The sequence below is a fragment of the Charadrius vociferus genome, unplaced genomic scaffold (genome assembly GCF_000708025.1).
Source record: "Charadrius vociferus isolate BGI_N301 unplaced genomic scaffold, ASM70802v2 scaffold704, whole genome shotgun sequence".
In the NCBI taxonomy this organism is placed as follows: domain Eukaryota; kingdom Metazoa; phylum Chordata; class Aves; order Charadriiformes; family Charadriidae; genus Charadrius; species Charadrius vociferus.
The window spans coordinates 1,156,854-1,181,793 of record NW_009648036.1 but is presented as its reverse complement, the minus strand read 5'-3'; the positions used below and the strand labels follow the sequence as shown (position 1 = coordinate 1,181,793).

Here is a 24,940-nt window from a genome sequence, read left to right as displayed (position 1 = left end):
GGGGCTGTGGTCTGCCATTGCTGGCGCCCTGATGGGACTGTTCAGGGAAGACCGCTGTGCCCTGCCCTGGCATTTCCGTGCTGGTCTGCGCTGTGCGGACTCTGCACGGCCCCGCACAGCCTTTACACAGACCAGGGGTTTAGCTGCCACCTCGTCCTCCTCACCAGGTACCAAAGAAGGCTGTTTCTCCAGGAAATGAGTGCTATTTCAAAGAGATGTCATCCTTCAGGAAAACCACCAGAGTGGGTGTTTTGTTTCCAGGAGCGACTTTTCCCAAGGCTTTCGCAGCAGCGCTTCCCGCGTGGGCTCCCATGCAAGCCCACTCTCTGGAACAACCCAGGCTGATTCTTTTTTTGGCAGGTTACACAGAATTTGATTGCTTTTGCTCTGGACCATGACTGTATATTTCTACTTCTGGCCTGGAGGATTTGCAGAGTCAGGGCAACCCCTGGGACACTCTGTCCTAAGGCATGTCTGCATACAGCATCCATATCCTCCAGCCGGAATCTGCCCTCATCACCTCTCCAGTTAAATGCATGGACCCTGCAAAAGAAGGGAACCACAAGGTGCCTTCATGCACTAGTGCGGATCACAGAAGTATTATTCAAGCACCAGAAACTTCTTAAAAACAGCATAAAGGCAGCGGGGTAGGAAACATTCATCTTGGTGTGACAGCACTATGCAGCAGAGCATCTCTGACACCAGTCTCAACACTTCTGCAACTGGTTCTTTGGTAAATTGGTATTACCTTACCCCCGAGCAAACAACACTCAGTTTATCAAAGAGTAGTTGAAAAGATAAATTGCTTTCTGACTACAGCTTTATACCACCCCTTTCCTGCGTGATTTGATTATAGAAGCTCCAGCAAACTGCGAACATGATTTCCAGGCTATTCTTAGAAAGGAGATATATATATGTGTGTGTGTGTATGTGTGTGTGTGAAATATGCAGGTGTGTTTGTTTATATATATGAATATATATATATGTTTTGCTTATTGTCTTTTATGTATGTATATCTACAGAGAGAGGAAAACAGGAAAACGGGTGGGGATTGACTTTCACCAGCCCGGTCCAAGCAGTGAGCTGTGTCCTCGCTTCCCTCCAGCTGCCTCCTAGCCCATGTGCAGTGCTGCTGCAAGTTGCTGCCACATGTGTGCTGCTCCTGCTTACTGGTGGGATGCAGATGTTGTGACAGCTTCAGCTCATGCCACCACTCCTCCGTGTGCCCTCAGAGGTGCTGCGCAGCTCAGCACAGCCTGGACAGCAAATGGAACCTACCCAGGGATCTCCTCCTCCACCAGGGAGATGCATAGACCCAGAACGGGGCAGACATGGGGCTTTACTCAGGCCCTGCACTCCCTGCCATGGGGACAGGAGGGAGCATTAGTCCACAGGCTGTGCCTCTCATCCCCATAGGACCACTCCTCTTGCACACGATGAAGGCTTCAACATCTTCCCACCATTCCACCATTTATTCTACATTTCCACACCCATTCTGTGTGTGGAAGCAACTGCTAGGGAAAAAATAGGATCTTGGTTGCTCTGGGGCTCTCAACATTTGACTGCAGTCATTGACATTGCCAAAGCAGCAATACCCGCAGTAAGGATATCACCACGATCCCCACCTGCAGCCCAGTCTGGTCAGACCTCTGCCAAACAACAGCTTTGAACGTGTGAGACCAGTGCCAGGCCCTGCTGGGATTAGAAAGGATTAGAGCTCACTGACAGACAACCAGTTGTAATGAAATGGCAATATGATGTTGGGATCTTCGGGATCAATGCTGTTCTTGAACATAGACCCCAGCTTGTCACTGAGCAGGAGATCATTAAGGCTTGTTGCCTTCGCATTTGGCACAGGTGCAGCTGGAATATGGTGTCCAGTCCCGGAGTTCACACTCCAAGAAGGATGTGAAAAAAATCAGAGAAAGTTCAGCACAGACCAATACAGTCTGAAGGCCTGAAGAACCTCTTACAGGAGACACAAAGTCTACTTATCTCCTCTAAATGGTCTGTAAGACTCTGCCAAAGGGCTTTGATGTTAGATAACGGTACAACATCCTTCTGCATTTAGAGTTGATAGATAAGTTTAAGCGAGAAATACAGCGTAATTATTTTCACTAATGAGGATGATGATTGTCATAGATCTGCCATCCCTGAAGAAGTTTTCAGTCAATGTTTCTCTGAAGGATATCCTCAAATTCAACTGTAGTTACTGGAATTGAATCAAGGACTAATTTGGAGGAATTAGGTAAGGACTCAGACAAATGATCTCAGTTCTTCTTCCTGGCCTGAGGTAACGGGCACAAACTTGAACATAGGAAGTTCCATCTAAACATGAGGAGCAACTTCTTTACTTTGAGGGTGGCAGAGCACTGGCACAGGCTGCCCAGAGAGGTTGTGGAGTCTTCAACCCTGGAGACGTTCAAAACCCACCTGGACACCATCCTGTGCAACTTCCTGTAGGTGACCCTGCTCTGGCAGCGGGGTTGGACTAGATGATCTCCAGAAGTCCCTTTCAACCTCGACCATTCTGTCATTCTGTGATTCTGATGGTTAGAGGCAATCACACAGGTCAATCCTATGCAAATCTGAAAAATCAAAGTTGAAATCTGAAAATCGGTATCTTTGCATGCCCCGCTGTACAACGTTCAACATTTTGGCAAATGCCAGGGAGAAACAAACGTTATGCTACTGACTGCAGGGTAGCCAATACACTCCTCCTTCCCTTTGGGGAGATCCAGTGCTTGCGGTACCTGCTGCGTGCCAGCTGCTGGCTCTGTGGCTCTCAGTATGTACCTGAGCAGCTGAACAGACTTTTATGGCATATTTAAGACTAATGAGGTGTAAATTGTAGAATCCTGTTCCTTATTTACCGTTGTGAACCCTATTCTAATCTCCAAGCCTATGTGGTGGAATTGCAGAGAAAATCATGACTGCTGAGTTTGCATGAAGCCACCTGTGTGAATACCCATGTCACCGCACTATGAAGCCATGACGAAGGGATGCCTGGAACCTGCAGTCCCAATCTTCCTCCTCCAGGGCCTAAGGCTGGCATGAGGGGCATCCCCACTCGCTCCAGGGCAACTCTGCCAACTGTGATTCTCTGATGGAAAGCTGGACAGGAGACCAGATCTGGCAGCCAGTGACAACACCTACGGCTACCTACAAATCCGGCTGGACGTGCTAAGCTCGCTGCTCCAGCACATTGCACCGGCTATCAGTGCAGTCCCCATTGCCAGTAGCCAACGAACACCCACACTTTTACTTCATCCCTCATCAATGTGGGTTGTATCATGCTCTCATCTGATCGCATTAAGAGTGAATGGTTGCGAAGCTCTAATCTTCGCAGCTTCTCATGAGTTAGGAGTGGCTTTAAGGCAAAGCTTTGTGATCATCACCTGCTTCAACCTTGGGTTGCCAAATCACCGGCAGTGTCTGTTGGTACTTGCAGCTTTGTACGTAACAGTTTACCTGGTAGACTGTAAACAAACATGTCTCAGGAAGATGGTGTGTGGCTCTGCACAGCACGCACAGGCAGTCCGGCTGTATTACTGTGTCCTTCTCACAATTCCCTGGAAACTATAGTACCACTGGAATTTAAAATAATGCTGGAATGTGTGTGTGTATACATAGACAGATACCCATATGCATATAAGGAGAGCTGTAGATATAAAATATATATACTACAGACTACATAGAATATATAAAACATCTAAATAGACTACATAGAATATATAAAACATCTAAATAATGTAATTATGAAGCAATATTTGTATAAGATGTATTTATATAAGAATATATTTGCACACTTACATATATATATGTGTCTGTATGGAGAGCGTAAGAGTCTGTGAGTATGAGAGCACAGCCTCCACATGCATACCTATGACTTTTTCTTAGCACCTTCAGCTTGGTGTGAATCCAGAGCTGATAAAGAGCACCCAGTCGATAGCTCAGGCATGGAAACTTCTCATTCTGCCCAGTTCAATGCTGTCAGCAGCCCTGTGAGCTGCTTAACCCTGTCCTTTCAATGCACAGCAATTTAGCTGGGATGGACCTGTTTCTGGTGTGATCAGATACTGAGGTTGGCTGAGACTAAAAACTAACCTCAGGGCTAGATTTGCACAAGCAGTCTAGACATAGGAGCTTTCTCTTCTGCAAGGACCGTCTCTGCAAGCACTTCAAACCCATTTTTTCCTTTTAATTATTCTTTTGAGAAGACTAAGGCTTTGAAGAATTTTTAGAATGAGGAGCAAAAACTAAAAATCCGCCACTCTGTGTGACTCTGTTTAACAAAATTCTCTATTTTGCCTGAGAATGCTTAATTTAAAAGCAAGCAGCCAAGAGCACAAGGCATTTGTGATTATTCTGTGCTGTTACAGGCAAGAAGGTTCAGGAATGAGAACAACAAACCATATGTCATCACTATTACTTGAAACTCTTCTTTCAATGATCACAGATGTTAGGAGTTTGGATCGGTGAGAAATGCTAGCTGCTTCTACAGGCTTCTTGCTTCTTTATTCTTTCATTAGGACTGTCTATTCAAATACAGCAGTATCTCCTTTCCCAGTTCAAACCTTTAAAGCTTTATAAACATATATGTTCATCCCATTTCTGGATTTGGATTTCATCACTGCTTTCAGTAAGGTGCAAAATTTATTTTTGCAGTGCAATACTATGAAATCCCAGAGTTATTCTTCCAAGGCTTTTTATCCTGTGTTGGAAAAAAAACCCCAACCAACCAGCTATTAGATGTGAACTGCTTCAGTAACATTGATTGGTTTATTGACTACATGATGGCAATAAAGTTGGCAAAGCTTTACTTGACAAACTTTAAAATCTCTACTGTCTCATTCTCCACATCGCAGGAAACATCAGATCCCACCTTAGAAGCAGAATTAAAAATCAGGTCTTTGGAGGACATCTGATGCTTTATTTTGTATCTTACACCATGCTACAAATTAGGTCTTCAAATCACTTCTTGACTTTTATAAACAAGGAAAAACAAGGCATACACAGCTGCATGTGTAAAAATGCACCTGAGATGGTTTTGTAAGTCCTCCTTAACTGGTCTTAAGAGACCTGTGTAGTGCAAGCTATTTTTAACTGTTTCTTACTGTGTAAGGATGAAGATTGCAAGCACAAAGAATCAAGTGTCTTCTCTGCAAAACCCATACCTGCTGCGTAGGTGCACTCGGTAGAGCTGTCCTTTTGTCAGGCAAGAACAAGGGATGCAGAGATATTTTTAATCTTTGTACATATATATTTTTCTCTTTTAATCCATGAAGGGCAGCATTTTGGGACAAGGACTATGTCATCCAATGAGTCACGAGAATTGCCTGTAGGACAGTCTATTGTTTCCAGCCAGCCTACAGCTTGCCAGAAGCCTACACATGCTGTGCTTCCATCAGTTCTCAGTGGCTCAGCCCTCAGCTCATAGCGAACATTCTCCCCCGGTATTTCATCAGAAATGGTCCTCACATACACTTTCTCCCGCTGTCGTTTCACAACAGTCTCTTCAGTTCTTGTGCCAGGGATTCAACCTTCCTTTAGGTATGGCCAAAGTAATATTTCTGTGATATTCCACTTCCCCTACATTGCCCCCAGCTTGGGGCAGGGATCACCCCACAGTTACAGCAGGTGTTCCTGTAGCCTCTCTCCTTAGCATTTCCCAGGATGCAGACCAGGTTTGCTTGTTTATACTTTGGTGCTGTCCTCAAGGCTTTCTCCCCCGCCCAGCTCAGGCTCTGGAGAAGGAGCATGTCACACATAAAGCCGTCCCTAGCAGCTACCCCATCATCCTTCCCTCTGCAGCCAGATTGGTGCTGGACTGCCAAGGCATACAAGGGCCAGAGGATGGTTTCACACAGTGTCCCATTGCCCAATAACTGGCTTAAGCAGAGCAGTTATCCCTCCACCCATGGTACTCCTACAACTGTTGTCCTCATTCCCTCCAGTCCCTACGTCCTCCAGCCAACGGACACTTTCACTCAGCCCATCAAATCTCTTCAGTGGATAATAAATCCCCTTTTTTTTGTTTCCTTTACTTCCCAGACTACGTTATTGTGGGTGGAAAATGATCTTTTACCTCCCCTTCTGGCCTCCTTCTGTTGGATTTCTTTCCATTTGCTCCTTTTGGTGCCCAAGTTGCAATCCAGGGCTTACTAGCTCCCTCTCCTCTCCTTTTCTTGCACCTGTCTGCAAAAGTACTTAATCTGATTTAAACCATTCTTGAAGGTACTGATTTTGCCTGCAAAGAAGATGCCAAGTGAGACTTCTGCACAGCTTATGTCAGAATGTGATTTAAATAATGACTGCCTTTCCTTGGCACCAGGTGATGTTTCATGGGATTGAGCTTTCGAATGCAGAGCTTGGAAGGATGAAATATAGCACTAACCTTTAAGGCTTCTCCAGAAACTCAAAGCGTGGCACTGATCAAATGTCAAGAGCAGTGCTCTTAGATATTTTATCTGGGCTATATGAATTGAAAACCCGAGCACTTTGCTACATGTGTTAATTGACAATGTATCACTGAATCAAATCATTATGTAATGAGTATTACTTATGCATTATTCTCCTGATTCTCCATATGCACACTTTTAGGTGTTAGCATTTTAAAATGAATGACATTTATTTGGAAATATGATGAGGGATATGTGCATGGCTGTAGTATATGGCTTTGGACTCAGCCATTTGAGTGTGCATAAAAAGAAAAATGGCAAAACTTGATTTAAAATTACTTTGAAACATTTCTCTTCTGAGAAACTCTGAATCACTCAAAGCAATCAAAGGCACCAGGAGCCACACTGAAGACCTGCTTCAAGAACTCCTCTAGACCAGGGTCAAAAGCCAGAACTCCTTTGGCATCGAGCAATACTGAGCTTGGTAAGGTCAGGGAAGAGATCGTATGACATGCTGCTACTCTGGCAAAAATGAACTTGATGATCAGGTGGTGTCTGTGTTCTTGAATGTTGATATCAAATATGAGTGCATAATCAGATCCTCAGCCATTGTCTCATCCTAAACTAGCAGATCATGTGTGTGTATGCTGATCTTAAGCCTGGGCAATTCTTTTGGCTTTAAGGGGCTACTTAGGTGCATGAAGTTAAGCAAACATGTGGTTGTAGTCTTCACAGGAGTTTTGCAAGGCCTGGATTCCAAAACTGGTTTAATGCAAGTGGATCCTTGAGCCACCACTGAAATTGGATCTTCAACTGGTTCTGCATGTTCATGCTTTTGTTGTACAACTTCTGCTACTGCAGTAGGTAAATGCACTGATCACATGAGCAAATTTAGTGACAGATTTCACTCGGGAGAGTGGAAGAATTGAAAAACGTGTTTACTTTGATAACACTATTGCCAAATCAACAGCTGTTGAGAATGGAACATTTTTTTAAAAGGGTTCACTGTTGAATTTCTAGGATGTTTGCAAAACTGTGTTTGGATCAACTACTAGATCCAGTGGTCAACCCAGACTGCTGTCTAGCAGGCTGCTGTAATTTCTGCCCTCGTCTTTCAGTTTCATTCTTGGACTTTGTAGGTTCATTACATCCAACAGCTCAAACTACAATTAGCACTGACTGTACCCTTTCTGGGTGTAGCACTAAGGTTCCTGGTGATCTCCTTAGGCCTAAAAGTACAGCAAGGCTTTATCAGAAGTGAGCTGGGTTTATACTATCATAAAAGATTTCCCAAGAGAGCTTAGAAAATATCTGCTTGTCAGTGCATGTGCTTTATAGACATCCTGATAGTCCTTTAAAGCTCATCAGTTCAATACCAACAATGGGGTGCTAAACAACTTGTATCAAGGAACTGATCGTAAAATTGCTACAGCGCAGCTTTGAAGGAAGTCATCCAGCTGACAGGTCAACAGAGGAAAGGTAATTTGAGAAAAGTTCACTACTGCCTTGTCATTAACAGAAATTCATGTATTCAGCCTGTAACAACAACAATTTTTCTCAGATTGGCTGCTTCTCCCAAGAGTGCAGAGACAGCAAAAGTAATAGCCATATTATGTAAAAAAAACCCACAACAGGCAACAGTGTGTGTATATATATCTATATATGTGTGTGTGAATGCATTGCATATATAACAAATTTATATAATGCATATGTAAACCTAACAGATTCAGAAACACGGGAATGCAGCAAGTATTCTAGTAGAGCCTTACCACGTGTCATTCATGCATGTGCTAAGCTTTATGTATGCACCAAGGTTGTTTACCGAATTGATGCTAGAATAAATTGCCCAGCCCATTTGCTCCGCTCCTCAGACTAGGATTGAAATCCTGCTCTACTTGTTTAGAATAAGAGGTGCCTATGACTCTGCAGTTCTTGAAACAGAATTAGAATTGACAGCAGTAAAAAGTGGTGCTCCTAAAATATTCATGTAAACATTTTACTTAAAACATTTGGAGGTCGGTCAGGCTTCTAAAAATAAAAGCAAAACAAAGCCCCCAAAGAAACTGGTGTGGTTCTCTGTTGTCCTTTATGGCTGTGGTTTTTTTCCCCTTCTAAACACAGGGAATAAAATAGCAGTAAATGTTTCTAAACACCGAGTTTAAACCTCTCCTGTAGTCCCCAAGACTCTGCTTCCACGTGGATGAATTGATCTGATCACAGCGTGTTGTTTGAAAAGCCATTCTTGAGATTCATCTTGCACAGTTATGGCTGCTTCTGTGTTTTACATTCATCAAATTCTGCACTGGATGCAATGGAAACACCCTTTTCAAATGAATTTTACAATAGGTTTGGGGAAAGTTTTCCTAAGACAATCTTCCCCCTCACCTTTCTCTTCATCATATTAGCAGGGCACGGGGTTTTTTTTGTGGCAGTTAAACTAATTTGCAGAGAGGAGCCTGTAACATGTAAACTGTAATAGCCAACATTTAATTTCCTGGTGGAAACATTTCTCATGAAAAACTGGCAATGCTTTGGCAGATTTTTGGGAAGAGGATGGCAGGGGGATGGAAGCGAACAGAAGGTAAAAGGGGAGGGATTTTCATTTTTTTTAAATAGTGCTGCCAGGAGATATGTGCATCCAGTTTCACTTAATCATGCTTTTTTTTTATTGTTCTCCACTGGGTTTTCTCTCTGCCATATCATGGAGATCCAGAAAGTATCTGGTGGTCTGCAGTGACTGTTCAGGATACCCATTAACAGCAGTCTCAGACTAGATTTTAACAAAACATTCTGCTCTAGAGAACACACACAAACTTGTATTTGCTGGCTTTGTCTTTACCTCTTTTAAATGCAGATGTTGACTGAAGGCCCTTGGTTACCTATCACTGGTGTTTGCATTCTGGCTGCTGCAAAAGCAGCTTCATGTCCTCTCACAGGAGAACTGCTGATAACGTGCAGTAAGCACAGTCAGCATCACTGAGATGATGGACAGAGAAAGCTGTAAAAGCTTTGTTGAGGGACAGAAACCATACGAAATAAAGGTGATTCTCGATGTATAACCAGCACAATAGCTCAGAAGAGGTTAGGAATGAACCTCACTGGCTACTTTTTACCTGCCAGGACTAGTGCTGACTGCCACAATACGTTAATGCTTCACCTTCCCAAGGACACAAAGCCTGAAGGCACCCAAAATTTACTGTTTTACTGTTGAGTACGGACATAAGCAGTAACCCAGAAGCAGCTGACACACTACAAAGTCACACTCTGATTATGTGGCAATAATGTACCCTGTACCCATATCTGGGACATTCCCATGAAACACTGGTTTCAGAGCATACACTGCCATTCATGAGATCTCCGTCAGCAAATCCCTGGAAGTGATCCCCAGACTTAAGAAGCCACAGAAGGAGAAATTGAACAGAAACATCACTTTTCCTGTAGACGGAAATCAGGAGAAAACCATTAAGGAAGCAGCAGTGTGTGGAGCTCACTGTTGCATTCCTACATGTCTGTTCAGTTACGTTGACTGCAATGTGCTCTGCATCCAGCCCTCAAAGTGGCCCACAGGAAAACAAAACCAAGAAAACCCAAACCCCCTTATGCAAAATCAGTTTTTTCCAAAGAATCCTGTGAGTTAGTTTTTATCCTGTTTTCTCTGAAGCTTTCTCTGAGTTCTGAAGGAAGAGTTATCCCTTATGCCAACTCTCAAATTTCTGTTCACTGTCTTATCAGCTGTAAATCTATTTTAAAACACATTTCAGCAATTATTTTATGGTGGAAACAATACAACTTTTTTTTTAATCCTTCTTCACATCTTACTAGGAAACACTTCTTTTTTTCTGACCAAGCTGACTTCTAGGTGGTGTTTCAGTATTGCTGTTGAAACTCATCCCTCCTCAGCTGCCTGAGGTTTCATTTGCTGCACCCTCACAACCACAAGAGGTTCTTTTCAACTCAGACTCTCATTTCATGGTGCTCCTCCTCATTGTTTCAAGAAATACTTTTTCACAACAGTTGTGGAGAACCAGGAAGTTATTACTGTCTTTCACTGATCTTGCAAAAGAGATTTATCTGTCATGACCAGGAAGCTAACAGCAGAAACAATGAAACAATCCAGGTCTTCCATGTCCTACCTACCAAGCCATAGGAGAAGCCTCCTTTCCCAGCAAGCCCATCCCTCGTTCAGTACATGACACAAAACTTTGGTACTGATACTTCCAGGCACCCAGCAAAACTCCAGCACCACCCCTTGCCAAATCCTTCTTCCAAGTAATGCATGCAATGAGGTAGGCAACCCAATATCAGTAACTAGGTATGATCACATTCAAAAGTTTATTACAGTGAATCCACACATTGTCTGCGATAACTCTAGGGTTTTGCAGACATGCTCTGCAAGGACAGCAGTTCCCAGCAGGAGATGGTACTGGGATGAGACCTGTGGGTTATGCCGCAGCCTCCTTCCTCGTGAGCCTCTGTGACTTCGGGGATAAGGAATTTGGAATTTAATCTCTAGCCTCAGGAAATTCAGTTTGTCTTTAAAGAGGCTTAGAATCCAATTCACGGTCTGCAGCACATAACCTGCAGTGTAATACAAATGCATGCAGAGGAATAAGGAAGCACTGAGAGGACAGCATTATGGGGGAAGCTCTCATACCTTTTCTGGGAAACCAGCGGGACCGAGTGCCTCTCTGAGGTGCCTGCACACTGACACATGCAGCATGGGGAACACACAGGAGGAATTACGAGGTCTGTGATCTGATTGGGATCATGGAGACATGGTGTGACAGCTCACCAACTGCAGTGCTGCCATGGATGGGTACTGGCTCTCCAGGAAAGACACGTTGGGAAAGCAAGGAGGGGATTCACCCTTTATATGCAAGAGCAGGGGCAATGCATGGAGCTCTGCCTGAGGTGAATGATAAGCCAGCTGAGAGCTTATAGGCTAGGATCAGAGGGCTGACCAAGGTGGGCAATGTTGTGGTTCGTGTTTGCTACAGACCACCTGATCAGTAAGAAGAGTGTTTCCTACTTGTCTCAGAGGCGTGTGATTCTTGAAGGTATATCTTACCAGTAAAGCCCAAGGCGAAGTGGACATTGTTTATCTTGACTCTATCAAAGCCTTAGACAGTGTCTATCAAAACATCCTTATTGACAAACTGATGAAGTATGGACTAGATAAATGCATAGTGAAGTGTGGATCAGTGGCACAAAGTTCTACCAGAGGCCAGTCATTAGTGGAGTACCCCAGGAGTCAACACCAGGGCCAGTACTGTTCAACATCTTTATTAATAACCTGGACAACGGGACAGAGTGCCCTCTCAGCAAGCTGGCTGACAGTATAAAACTGGGAGAAGTGGTTGATACACCAGAGGGTTTTGCTGCCATTCAGAGACACCTGCAGAGGCTGAAGAAACAGATGGACAGGAACCTCATGAAGCTCAACACAGGGAAACACCAAGTCAGTCACCTGTGCACAAATAACTTCAGGCACTAGAGCAGGCTGGAGGCCAATTAGCTGGAAAGCAGCCTTGCAGAAAAGGACCGGGGGGTCCTGGTGGACAAGCTGGCCATGAGCCAGCAATGTGCTCTTGCAGCAAAGAAGGCTACCAGCCTCCTGGCTGCATTAGGCAGAGCATCACCAGCAGGTCAGTGGAGGTGACCCTTCCCCTCTGCTCAGCACTGGGGTCTTGTGTCACATTCTGGGCTTCCTGCTACAAGACAGGCATGGACATACTGGAGTGAATTTGGAAAAGGGCCACGAAGGTGATTAAGGGACTGGAAGATTTGACATACAAGGAGAGACTGAGAGAGCTATTCAGCCTGGGAAGAGAAGGCTCAGGGAGATCTATCAGTGTGTATAAATAAATACCTGATGGGGGAAGAGAGGTTAAGAAGACAGAGACATAGTCTTCTCAGTGGTGCCCAGTGAAAGGAGAAGAGGAAATGGGCACACACTGAAACACAGGAAATTACATTTGAACATAAAAAAACCCTTTTCTTTTTTTTTACTGTGAAGGTGCTCAGACAACAGCACAGGTTGCCCAGACAGAACATGGGGTTTCCATCCTTGGAGATTTTTCAGAACTGGATTGGACACAGCCGTGAGCAGCCTGCCGTAGCTGACCCTGCTCTAAGCAGGGCAGATGGACTAGATCTCCAGAGGTGTCTTCAAACCTCATCCATGCTGTGACTCTGCATTCCTATGGTAGTGCTTGTAGATGCCTGCTCTGATCCTCAGCTCCTGGCCCATGACACAGGCAGTCAAAGAGTAGCCTGTCCCCTTTTCAATTAACCTGAGCTGTCATCAGTGCCAGTGGCACCACGCATACTAGTACACAGATAGGATGGCTGAGCAGCTCAGTGCACAACTGCTGCTGCTGCCCCTGCTCAGGGGACAGGAGTCTCCACAGTGTCAGAGCAGTAACCCTCTGAATCGCTCCAGCCCAAATGCTCAAGAGTATGTCAGAGCATTTGTCTGTTTTGGCTGATGCAAGAAGAATAGCTTAATACACTGATAGAAAGGGAAAAAAATTCTTTATCCTTTTCACCAAGCTCTCCTTCAGCTGTTGAGATGAGATGGACTAAATCCAGAGGAACTGTGAGTTTTCTTTTATTAGTGATAAAATCTAAGCTGTTGTTAGAAACATCAGGGGGATTTAACAGGCTTAGCAGAGACTCCTAAATTCCTCAGGAGGCCTGTGAATTTGGAGTCCAGATCTGTGAGAGCTAGGAAGTGCTTGGCACCTTATCAGCACTCAGCTCGGCAGCCTTCAGAGAATGAAAATCACCTTTTTGTTCAACTTCCCTTGGTAGCTTGCCAACCTTCTTGTTACTCACTAAGTCAACTGTCTCTAGAAAATATGCTCTCTGGTCTAAGCCACAGGATCCAAAAGAGCTTAATAAGTAAGCAGCAAGTCAATGGGAATTATATTGTATCATAACATCTCCTCAACAGGCAGAGGCAGTTCAGCTCCTTGACTGAACAATATCCTGACTCGTCAATGGGTTTTTCTCAGTGGTGCCATTGCCTTGCAGGCACAGTGTCCTCCCCCTGAAGGTGTCTGGCCTCTTTCCTTCTGGAAAGCAGTGGGCGAGCAGGGACACAGAGAGGTGGTATAGAGGAAAGGACCAAGGAGAGAAAAGCCCAAAACCAAGAATAGGTGGATGAGCAGCTGGCAAACAATCCCTGAGCCGTGAAATTTCCTTAGCAGTCTTCTCAGAGTGGTTGAAGCATCTCCCCAAATTAGCCTCATTGTGACCCTGGGTGTTTATGTTCACGGCTGTTGGAGAGAGATTTAGGAGGCTATAAGGTAATTTTAATAAACACAAATAGTCTGTGTGTACAGCCACAATTAGTACCACCTAAAGAGACCATTGTGGTTTAACCCCAGTGGAAAGTAGGGCTGGGGTTAGCAGGGCTCCATCATGCATAATGGTTACTTGGGAAGATGAACACCATAACTCTGAACGTTCTCCCTTTCCTTCTTCTTCCCCTGACTTTATAGGCTGAGTGCGATGTCATATGGTATGGAATATTCCTTTGGTCAATTGGGGTCAGCTGTCCCAGCTGTGTCCCCTCTCAACTCCTTGTCCACCCCCAGCCTACCTGCTGGTGGGGTGGTATGAAGAGTAGAAAAGGCCTCGACCACTTAGCAACAACCAAAAGCACTATTCTCATCCCAAATTCAAAACATAGCACCATACCAGCTGCCAGTAAGAAAGTCAACTCTATCCCAGCCTAAACCGGGACAGAGACATAGAGTACAATGCTCTTGCCCCAGTAACTAGGAATACTGAATTATAATCACAGCTCTCACTAGTCTCCCTCCTTCCCCTTCAAAAAATCCCAAACTTACATTTATTCTGTTGGCATCTCTGCCCATCACTGAAGAAGCTGTAATAATCAGAGCTGCCAAAGCCATGCCCAAAGCCCAGCCAGAGATCCCCATGGCACACACCACGTGGGCTGGGAGGAAAAAAAAATACAAAGGCAAAGGAAGGGATGTTCCCAAATACATTGTTTGCTCTGAAATATTAAATATTTTGCAGTTGCCTTGACCATTTGTGGAGTGCCCTCCATTAAACATTCACCATTTGCTATCGCATTAATCACAGCAAGTGAATCAGTAAATAGCTGTGATGAATGTACGATATGTGTCAGCAAACACTGATAATTTTTTTCTAAACAAAACTCTGTCTAGCTCTAGAGGAAACGCTCCAAAAAAAGTCTGCTTGCTCACAGATCTAAGCAAAATGTGTGCGAGAATCCAGGACTTGGCTGGTTCTCTCGTGTCTGGGAATTTGGGTGATTTGCGATGCTTCGCTCTTTTAATTTCAAGTAGCAATGTGAGTTTGCTTGCTCTGCAGCAAAGAGTGTATTGGTGGTGTCATTCCCCTTGAATAACTCTGTCATCTGAAACACAGCTCATGTTCCCTTCAGCATGACAAATAACGTACTTCGTCTTCCCCTGGAGCCTAGAAAATCTGAGATGAGATTGGCACTGCAATGTAAAGACAGATACCCCTGAAAGAGAGGCAATGGAGGCAAAACCAGTTGGCCTGAGTGGAAAATAATCACTGGCACTTCCAGCCACAAACAGTCCTCTGATTTCAAACTGTATTTCATTGTAAAATGGCTTTCTCTAGCCATGTTTGTACAGCACCTAGCACAATTGCATTCTAATCTTGGTTGTGGTTTTCTGGGACTGCAGTAAACCAGTCACTGAGCTTATAAAAAAATACACATGCGTTCTTGCATGAGCCATCCTTGCCCTGAGCATAAATTAAATCCAGGTGTGGGTCTTTGTACGACTTCAACTTTGGACATTAAAAAAATAACATTGTGTCCAGAAGAAAATTTTTCTCAACTAATCCTGCATTTCAGAGCCAGGCACGTTGGGATTTTCTTTTTAAAAGATAAAACACACAGGTGGTCTGCCATTTGCTGTGGGTACATAAAAGGAGTATTACACAGATAGCAAAGGAGAAATGGATGGATCTGGCAGATGGCATCATGTTCAGGGTTAGCCAAATCCCCTCTCAGGCACAGGAGCCCAGATGGCCAAGCAGAAACACTTTCTACCACAAACCCTTCACATGCCTTTGTGGCATCTCTGCGCTGGGAGGGGAAGTATGTCACTTCAAAATCTTGCTGCAATAAAACAAAACTGGACATATTTTGGCAAAGTGTGTTCATTCTCAGCCCCTCCTCAGCCCTGAAACTTTCCTCCCCTCATCAGAGCCTCTGCTTGGCTGGAGTGCTAATCATGGCTTGTGCACACTGTAAAAGGTGGCTAGCACTGATTTTGAAAGCCGGGTTTGCAAAAAAGGGCAAAAAATGTCTCCTGGCAAGTTTCTGCCCATGCACCTCTAAAATCAGTAACGTCTCTCTGAGAAGCTGGGAGAGTGGGGACTGGGTGGATGCAGCTGCTGAAGGAACCTAGCAAGGGTGACTGGTGCTGATGGAAGTGCTTTGCAAAATGCTCAACACGTCCCATTTGTCTAGACATTGCTCTTTAGCTTGTGGGATTTAAAAAAAATCTGCTTTTCTTAAACCCATTGGAGGTCTGAAGCACATGGTTATCCAATAAATTCTCACCGCAAGCACATGGTTATCCAATAAATTCTCAATAAATAAATATCCAATAAATTTGTTTCACAAACGACATCGCAGGACATCCCAGGTGTTGAGACCTTGCAACCAACTCCTACCTGCTGCTTTTCATGCTCAGCCCAAGTTGCCACACACTTGTCTCTGCAAACTTGAAGGCACCTTGGGAAATCCAGAACAACAATCCCGTTGTGTGATGGGGGCCACTGCACAGGCGCAGTGACTTTCCAGTCCCATGTGTCCTCTTCCAGGGCATTGTGGTGTCATGTCCAGTGCTGGCATGTGCTCGGGCCATGATTAGCCCAACAGTGAGATAAGGCTGAGGGAGATTTTAGTGAGGGCTACAGACGCCACTCTCACCACTGTATGCCCAAGCTGCCCCTGCCTGATGCATTTGATAAATTTGGTAAATGCTTAACACAAGCAGAGAGAGTGCGCAGGGACTGGATGGAGGAGAAGGAAGTGGAGGAAGAAAAGGCAAAAATGGGTGAAAGAAATAGGGCAGGACAGGGAGGGGAGAAGCAGGGCTTGGCTCAGAGGTAGGGGAGGAAGCCTCATATAGCTTTGATGGGAAGAGAGGATGGATTAGTAGTTATCTTTAATCTCCCCTTCTCTTTTGCCTTTCCTGAAACCTGACATTGCCTCCATACAGTCCTGTCCTGCTCCAGGCTCATTTACAGACACCCTCAACACCTTGCACAAGCCTGCTGCCTTGCACAGGCCTTCCTGTTCTCCTCTTGTCTCCAGTCCTCCCTCCCACCCACTACAGCCTGTGGCTGCTCCTTTGCGCCTGCTCTATCCCCAGCTGAAGGAGCCCGGCCGTGCAGTCACTTGAGCCAGGTCATTGCTGTTATCATGCCCTGTTCTATGCACGCATCCTCTCATGCTGCCCTAGATGCCTGTAAAAATCCAACAGTTCCTGTTCAGTGCGATTCCTCCTTTATCGTGAAAGCCCTCAGCTCCAGCACATCTTTCCTCTTCCTTCCCGAGAAACCTCTCCTACCATAAATTATTTGCCTTGTGCACACATTTATGCCAAGAAACATCCCCTCTGCCATCCCCGCTGTGGTTTATGGGCAGCGGTGATGCTCCTCAGCCAGTTTTCCCCTGGCTGTCAGGCCAGCTGGGCCAGCAGGTGCCATGCCGCATCCTGCGGAGCGGAGCGCGGAGGGGCAGGCAGCCTGCCCATGGCACCCTGCCGCTCACGCCGCCTCCTTTCAACCTGGAGCAGGCTTCTCCATCCAACATCTGAGGCTTTAGTCTGCAGCAAAGAGCAAAATGGAGCCAGAACCAAGGCCTGAACACCAGTTCATGATCAGCAGGTCCTTGGCACGGGGAAGTCTGGGCAACCCGCACCATGTCTGGCCAAAGCTGGGGGCTGGCATGAGCCTGGGTCTTTGCAGGCTGTTTGGATGCAGCCATCTGTTTTGGTGATGAGAAGGTTTGGCCGTACGGACACAAGCTGAACCATGCCAGGGGGATTCCGTGCCGGAGAACAGGGTGTTATTTCCTCGCACACATGTAGCCTCAGCATCAGGAAAGCCTTCAGTGTAGCCATACCTTCCTCATCTACAAACTCTTGGAAGCAAGAAACACAACAGTCTCTTCAGTAAAGTGCAGTGGATGTAGTGTGACATTACTTTTTGCAGATTACATGCAACTTTATTCCAGGACTGAGCCAAGATATTCTAAATGCTCTCCCAAAAACTCAGAGAGTTGCATCCCCAGGTTTCACATTCAGGATTTTATTACTTTGGGATAAGCACCTTCCATGCCACAGAATGGAATTCTGCATCTCCATAATGCCAAGCAATTACTTTTCTCACATCATCTGTCAAGCTACTGTTGCTGCTCCTTCTTCTGCCACCTCCATTTCTGCATGTCTTCCCATCTCGTACACAGTCCCAGGTCAGGTTGTCAGGTTCTGGCAGATCCTAACAGATCCTGACTGCCAGACATGTCAGGATTAAGTCTAACTTTAGTGTTTAGGTCACTGAGACACTAAAATGCCAAATCAAAAGTTCATCGCGCCTCTAAGAGAGGGGAACTTCGAAAGGGCATCTCTCAGGATGTGGAGCAAAAGCCAGCTGGCTTACTGCTGAAATGCTGAGCTCGGCATGGGGGGATTTCTTGAATAACAGGAGGCACTCAGAAACTCAGCGTGTCTAAACTCAACGCCTGTGGTTGAAACGGAACCCTGACAAGGAAACAGGATTAAACTAAGATGAAGTCGACTTTTTTTCTCATATCACCTGCAGGCAAATATTCATTCTCATTTAAAAGTTGTCTACTTACATGGAGATAGTGCAGAAAAAACTACTATTGGACTACAGGTGGGAAAATCCTTCTTGGCATGATATTTATTCTGGAACAACAAGCTTGTCTTTCTCTCTCTGAGCACAGTCCACTGTGTCTGAGCAAGGCTGCAAAGCAGGGAACACACCTTTACTCCCCAAATCTCATCTACCTTCCCAGTTGGAATATGTGGCAGCATCACCACTTCAGCTTGGTTTGGTGGAGGATACTACAAACAGCAGCGTGTCAAAGGCTGCTTGTGGCCAGGGGCTCCATGGCCATGTGGGTCAGGCAGCCTGGGCAGCCAGAAGCACATGAGGGGAAGGAGGACGGCCATCTCACATCCCTCTGTTCTCTAGCTGATGGCAGAGGAAGTATTAGCTTGAAGACTGCGTACCTGGGAGAGTCAGGGAACAAGCCTGGAGCTTGCTCTTATGCAAGGATGTGTATTAAAAAGAGATTTTTACTCTTGAAGTACCTAGCTAAGCAGGTGGAACATGAACCACAATGGGGTGTTGAGAAACGGTGAGTTGTTGTAAAGGAGAGGCAGTAAGCGTTAGCTAGCTTGATGGGATGAATAAAAACAATTCTGTATTTATTCCTGTCTTTGAGACTCAAAGGCCTGAAAAGTTGGGCATAACCTTTCTGAGCTCTTAAAACTGACTGATTTCCCAGGGCTCCAGGAGAGGATGTGGTATGGCTCACTGGCAGTCTAAGAAGCAGCCATGAAACGCCACCAAGACGGCATGGTGTCCGGCTGCTCCTGCCAAGCCCTTTTGTGACTGTCCCCTACCAGGGCAGGTCAGCCCATGCTGAGCTCCATGCTGGCCGTACCCATTGACCACAAGCCCACGCCTCAGCACAACACTGCCACCACCATGCTGCCGCTGCAGCACGGGTTGGCCCTGACTCCTGTTTACTTGCAAGCGTGAGAAAGGGAGAGGGTACTGCTATATTTGAAAAATAAGAAATCGGTTTCTTCCACACCATTTCATTGTTCCAGTTCCTGGTTTGGTTCCAGGAGTTTGTCACCCCTCAGCAGGGATAGCCCCGTGGCAGAAACAAAGTCTCTTTGTTTGCTGTGGGTCCCTGGGCCCTTCTGGGACTAGTCTCCCACTGAACTGCCTCAAATGCTTTTTCCTGCAGTAAGCTTTGAGGTGGTTCCATTTCATCCCACTTCCTCGGGGATTTATCCTGCATAAAAATGCTGTAGCTCTTTCCATGACAGGTCCTTAAGATATATTATAACTATATTTCATACAGATGCAAAAAGGCTGGCAGCATTAAATTCAGATGGAGCCATTCGTCACCAGAGGTTAGCAAGGATGAACATAATTTCATAGCATGACGAAATTCTTGTTCTGTTTTTGCTGGAACCCCAAACCCATGGCTGAGAGCATTTCAGGTCTGAGATCCTGACCCTGTCAGTCCTGAGTAACAGTGGGCACAGCCCTGGGGGCATTGCTGGAAGGAAAGACTGACATATGATGCTAGTCGGACAATTTTGGGGGTAGCTGTTATTTTCTGAAACTTTTGCATCTATTTTATTTTATGCTCATCAGGAAAGCTCTGAGCTGAGACCAGATGGTAGTGATTTGCTCAGGGTTATTGCTGGTCAAATCTAAACAGTGCTGCGCTCCATTCCCACAGACAGCTATTAAACTGGAGATGATGATTATTTATTCATTGGTATTTCAGTGGTGTTTGGTTGGGAGTGAAGCCTCACTCGGCTGGGCACTGTTCATGTACATACACAGAGAGTTACAGTTCTTCGTCCCCAGAAACCTAAACCTGAAGTGAAAGCCCCAGATGCAGAATGCCCTGACCTCAGGCTGTTATCAAATACTTCTCTCTACTATTTCAAAGCCTATTTCTCAGCAATATGGTTTCCTCTTTTTTCCTCCCCAGCTTGAGAGCAAGACTAGATGTCGCATTACAGCAACTGCTGACCGGACTGGCTGAGAAGACACCCTTCCAAGCACTGCTGAAGCTGCTGATAGTGGTTGCTTCTCTTTTCTGCATCAAAACATCACCCACCACAGCCAATTTAGGTCTCTTGCACCCATTTGAGAACTGTCTGATTTGACGAAACATAGGCTAAACTGCCTGTAGATGCTCTCCTGGAGATTTAGCCCTGGGGCAGCTTTTTTTTTCTCTTTATTGAGGGAAAGGAAGACTGCATGATCTAGTGATCAGAAGACAGTAACAGAAACACTTTCCTAAAGCAATTCTTGACAAATCCACCGGCCTCCCCAAGGTCTGTGTTAAAAATAGTGATGCTGAACACCGTGGTCTAGCAGAGCTCATAGGACCTCAGGAGCTCAGCATCCCACGTGGCAGATCTGGGGCAGGCCTGGACAATTCTTGGGGATGGGGGAAAACAGGACTTCAGAAAGACAAAGTATCTCTGGGGACTTGGAGAGCAGAAGAAACAGAGCCACAACGCAACATTAACCTTTGCACAGAGCCCCATTTACCTTTGCAAAAGAAATCAGCCCAGTGTAATCTCAAGAGGTTTTGTGAGGTGACCTTGCTTTCTGTTAGCTTTGACTGCTTGATGAATGTACCTGTTCTGCTCCAGTGCATGACAACATGCAAATAGTGAAACCCACTGATGGCAAATATCAAGAGGAAGGAAAGCTTAAAGTTAATGTAATGGTTGCCATAATAATTTACACCCAATTATAAGGTTGCCTTGCTACAAATGTTACAGAGGCCAGTGATTTCCTTAAAATGGTAGAGCAAAGTCATAGGTTGGAATAAATAAAAGCTTATCTGCAGCACTGTTTGATTGTTTTTGACAATATTACAATTTTTCCTGGGAAGTTTTATGGTCCAGAATGAATTGGAAGTATGTTCAATTTGAATAAATCCTTTCAATTAGTAATCCATGAATAGATTTCCAAATTCTGAAGACCAGAATGAAGTGGCAGGAGCTATCGGACTTAAGTTCTAAGTATGAAACTCAAGTCTGTCTCAAAGTTGGCAAAGCTGAGTATGAGGGCTGTGCCTCTCTGCACACCCAGTATGCTTAAGCCATTAATTCCATGGGTGGTCCAGGAACACCCCAGCTAGTCACCAGTACAGATGAGATAGTAGGGCTGGTTTGAGACAACTGACTGCCTTGAAAGCAGGTCTGAACTCCTCACCACCCCATAATTAAGTAATTGACACACAGGAGCTCTCCAGATGGGAGTTTTGGACAGTTCTACATATTCCCCCACGTACCTCCTGATGTAGCTCACCTACTTTGTATGCTTAAAAGTGTATGTGTTGATTAATATCCTGGGTGGAGTGTCCCTGAGATTCTCACGCAGTTCTGCTGCTTCGGCAGTTGCAGAAGGGATCAACTTGTACATAGATAAGACATTTGCAAACAGTCAGTACAAACTGTTCCTGCAGATGCAAAATTACTCATGTAGGACAGTCTCTTGTACACAGTTAAGATATTTAAACCAGTTTTGTATGTAGCTCTCATGGACAAAACAGTGCAGAGTCAGGAAATTTTACTTGAGTTAATTTATGGCCAGGCCACACAAGCTTCTGATCCCTGATTTGGATATCGAGGGAAAGAAGAACACAAACAGCTAGACAAACACTTACACAAAACTCCAACCTCTCTCCTTCCCAGCCTCAGCTTCCCTTATTTTTGCCACAGTTACAACCAGTCCATCAAAACTCCTCTGGCAACGGGACGGGCAGTATAGGAAGTGGAAGTGGTGCGTGTGATGGCTGTCTGCTGCCTGCGTGTAACTGTTTCTGTCAGGCTGCACTTTGTGATTCCTGACACTCTTTATGTAATGGTTTCTGCCGCGCTGCACATCATGGCCTCTGCTGCTCTGTTCCTCAGTGTCCCTGTTCTGGCGTGGGTTGCCATGGGTGTGTATTTTCATCATACAGTTTTCACTCACTTCAGGGCAGGCTGGAACCATTTTCAACAGACGGCACGTCATGGGCTTACCCCGTGCAGGTCACCACAGCAAATTGATGCCACATACAGCCTGCAACATCTGCCCATTGCAGCAGATACAGTAATAGAGATGGATTATGTGTGGTCATGCAGGATGGTGGGACAGTGTGCAACCAACAATTTGTATGACCATTGCAGTCAGGACTCCTGTTGGCATGGGACAGTGAGCAACCATTCTCTGAGATTTGATTCCCCATGTGAGAGTTACCTTATAATAAGATTTTAAAAAACGGGTTTTATTTTAATCAAACTGTCATGGAATGTCTATGCAACATTGGGGTGCATGAGAAATGGTTATTAAAATATAGGCCAGGCTGGATGGGGCTCTGAGCAACCTGGTGTAGCGGAAGGTGTCCCTGCCCATGGCAGGGGAGTTGGAACTAGATGATCTTTAAGGTCCCTTCCAACCTAAACCATTCTGATTCTGTGGTATCTTTATAGCACTCCCTCTGAAAGATGCACAGCTCAGCAGCTCAGTATATCCCCCAAAGCATGAACATGAGGGTTAACTCTGCCTATCAGCAGTTGGCTCACTTCAGTTAGAAATTGTAGTAAGTATCTTAGAAGTAGAGCCAAAGATTATGTGTGTGTGTGTGTGTGTGTACACAGCCAGTCAGACTGCACGCAGCTACCACCCTCTGTACTCTGGGACCACTGAGGCTTACATAAAGCGTCTCAAGCAATTCCTCTGTGTGCTTATACTCTGAGCTGGGAAAACAGTCTCCTCATATCATGTAAGAGCTGTACAGGCCTGCTCCAGCTGTGCCCTTTTGGGGAAAGGATTAAGAGAGGTTAAGCGTGCGGGGGCAGCCTGCAGAGCTGGTGCATTTGGGTTGACTCCATCCTTCTCGCCTCTGCTGGCTGACTTGGAGTTTTCACGCTCGATTGTTTTTCACACCAATGCTGCTATATCTGAAGGTACAATGATTGCTATAATTCAATCACTTCATTGATCTAAATAATTTCTGACAGCTTTATTTTTACTTATCTAAATTTATAAAGAACAATGTCAACTCTGGTAGCCGTTATGAAGTCCTCAAATACCCTCAGATATTGCTGTCCATTCTGAGTGCACCATGAAATCTAAAGATTCCTTTCAGAATACACTTTTAAATGAAGAAAGTCATGGCAGCTTCTCAGGAATACTGTTTGCAGTGGCCAGACAATTAATTTTAATGCTGATCCCTAATCCTACTTCGAGTAAATCAAACGTGGAAATAAAATTGTACTATTACACAATTGCCAAGGCAGTCAATTCTGCTGTAAGCAGATGAGGTGGCTGAAGATCCCCTTAATCTCAAACACAGGATGTCTGAGTGATACACCCCTGGATAAAAGAACAAATACCAATGTAAAAGTGAAACATTGGCAAACATTCCACATAAAAGCTAAGTTATGAAGTGTGCAAGAGGGTCTGAGTCATAGATACATTATACTGTATATTAGATGTTGCAGACTGTGAAAATGTCACCATTAGTACGAGTTCTGCCCCCTCATCAGGCAGAAATAATATATATAGGTCAGTTAACTTGCCACATGCTGCATTTTTTTTTTACTATTATGGCAATAGTATCTCCATTGAATTCCTATGTGTAATTTATCTCAGGAATAGATGGGTGAATAAATATGTATCTATTTTTTAAAAAGTAAACATCTATATTAAAATAAATAAATAAATATTTGTATATGGATCTCACTACTCCAGAGAGTTGCAAACTTATACAATCACACCACAAAGATTTCTCAGAGGGACTCACAAATTATTGATGCTTACCCCAGGGTAATTACTGTCACTCTTATGTGTGTGTTTCACCTGTCAGATATAGTAAATTGAGATACAGTATGCCAAATTATGAATGCCTATTTTCGCAAATTCCTTTAAAGATGCTCAAACCTTAACTGTTCTCAGATACCAGATGAAAGCAGCATTCAGCCACTCAACAACTGAGTTTTGCTGCATGTATTCACCCAAGGCCAAAAGATAGGACATTCCTTGAGGACATAGGAAGGTGATCACTGACAATGCATTCTCGGCTTGCAGGTACTTCAGCATATAACAAACACCCCGGATAAATCCAAATATTTGGGAAGGAGTTGTATAAAGACTAATCCGATTCAGAAGTCCTGTGCGAACATTGATAGATAAAATGGCATAAGATCATTTTAAATACAGGCTGTCTTCCTCATTCCTTCTGCACTCCCTTTCTTTTATTTTTTTTTCCTTAAACTTTCTTTTGGCTTTGAAGTCCCTGATCACATTTTCATTGCACATGATTATGTATGTAAAAACCTGGACACTGAAGGGTTGTTTAGTTTCAGTGTATGCATATGGGGTACACTAAAGTCCATGTGAGTTACTATATTCCTCCTGAAAGCCTTGGAAACAGCAAAGGGCAGTATGTTACTGCAACTTGTGAAAGGCTGCAGCTGGCTATTTAATTAGCCTGAGATTGCATTTTTCTGGAGTCAGTTGAGTTAAGAAGCTGTGAGCTGTGGACTGCAAGCTGATGAGGCTGTCATGCCATGGCTTCAAGGCATCTGAACCTCCGCATTCACAGAGGAAGCAAACCATTTTCAAAGCTGCGTATGAGCAATGTCCTGTCATAAAAGAACACTTAACACTAGTGTAGGTGGAGCCCTTATCTCCACCATCCCCAATAAAGC

The 24,940-nt window shown here is 44.8% G+C and overlaps 1 protein-coding gene across 1 annotated transcript in view; it reads left to right on the top strand.

Moving 5' to 3' along the window:
* Positions 1–11,580: 11,580 nt before the first annotated feature.
* Positions 11,581–24,940, top strand: part of NAMPT (nicotinamide phosphoribosyltransferase) — a 65,580-nt gene continuing 52,220 nt past the window's right edge. Inside the window, exon 1 of the mRNA XM_009883548.1 lies at positions 11,581–11,859. Within this exon, the coding sequence (XP_009881850.1) occupies positions 11,581–11,859 (279 nt within the window). The remainder of the gene's footprint in view (positions 11,860–24,940) is intronic.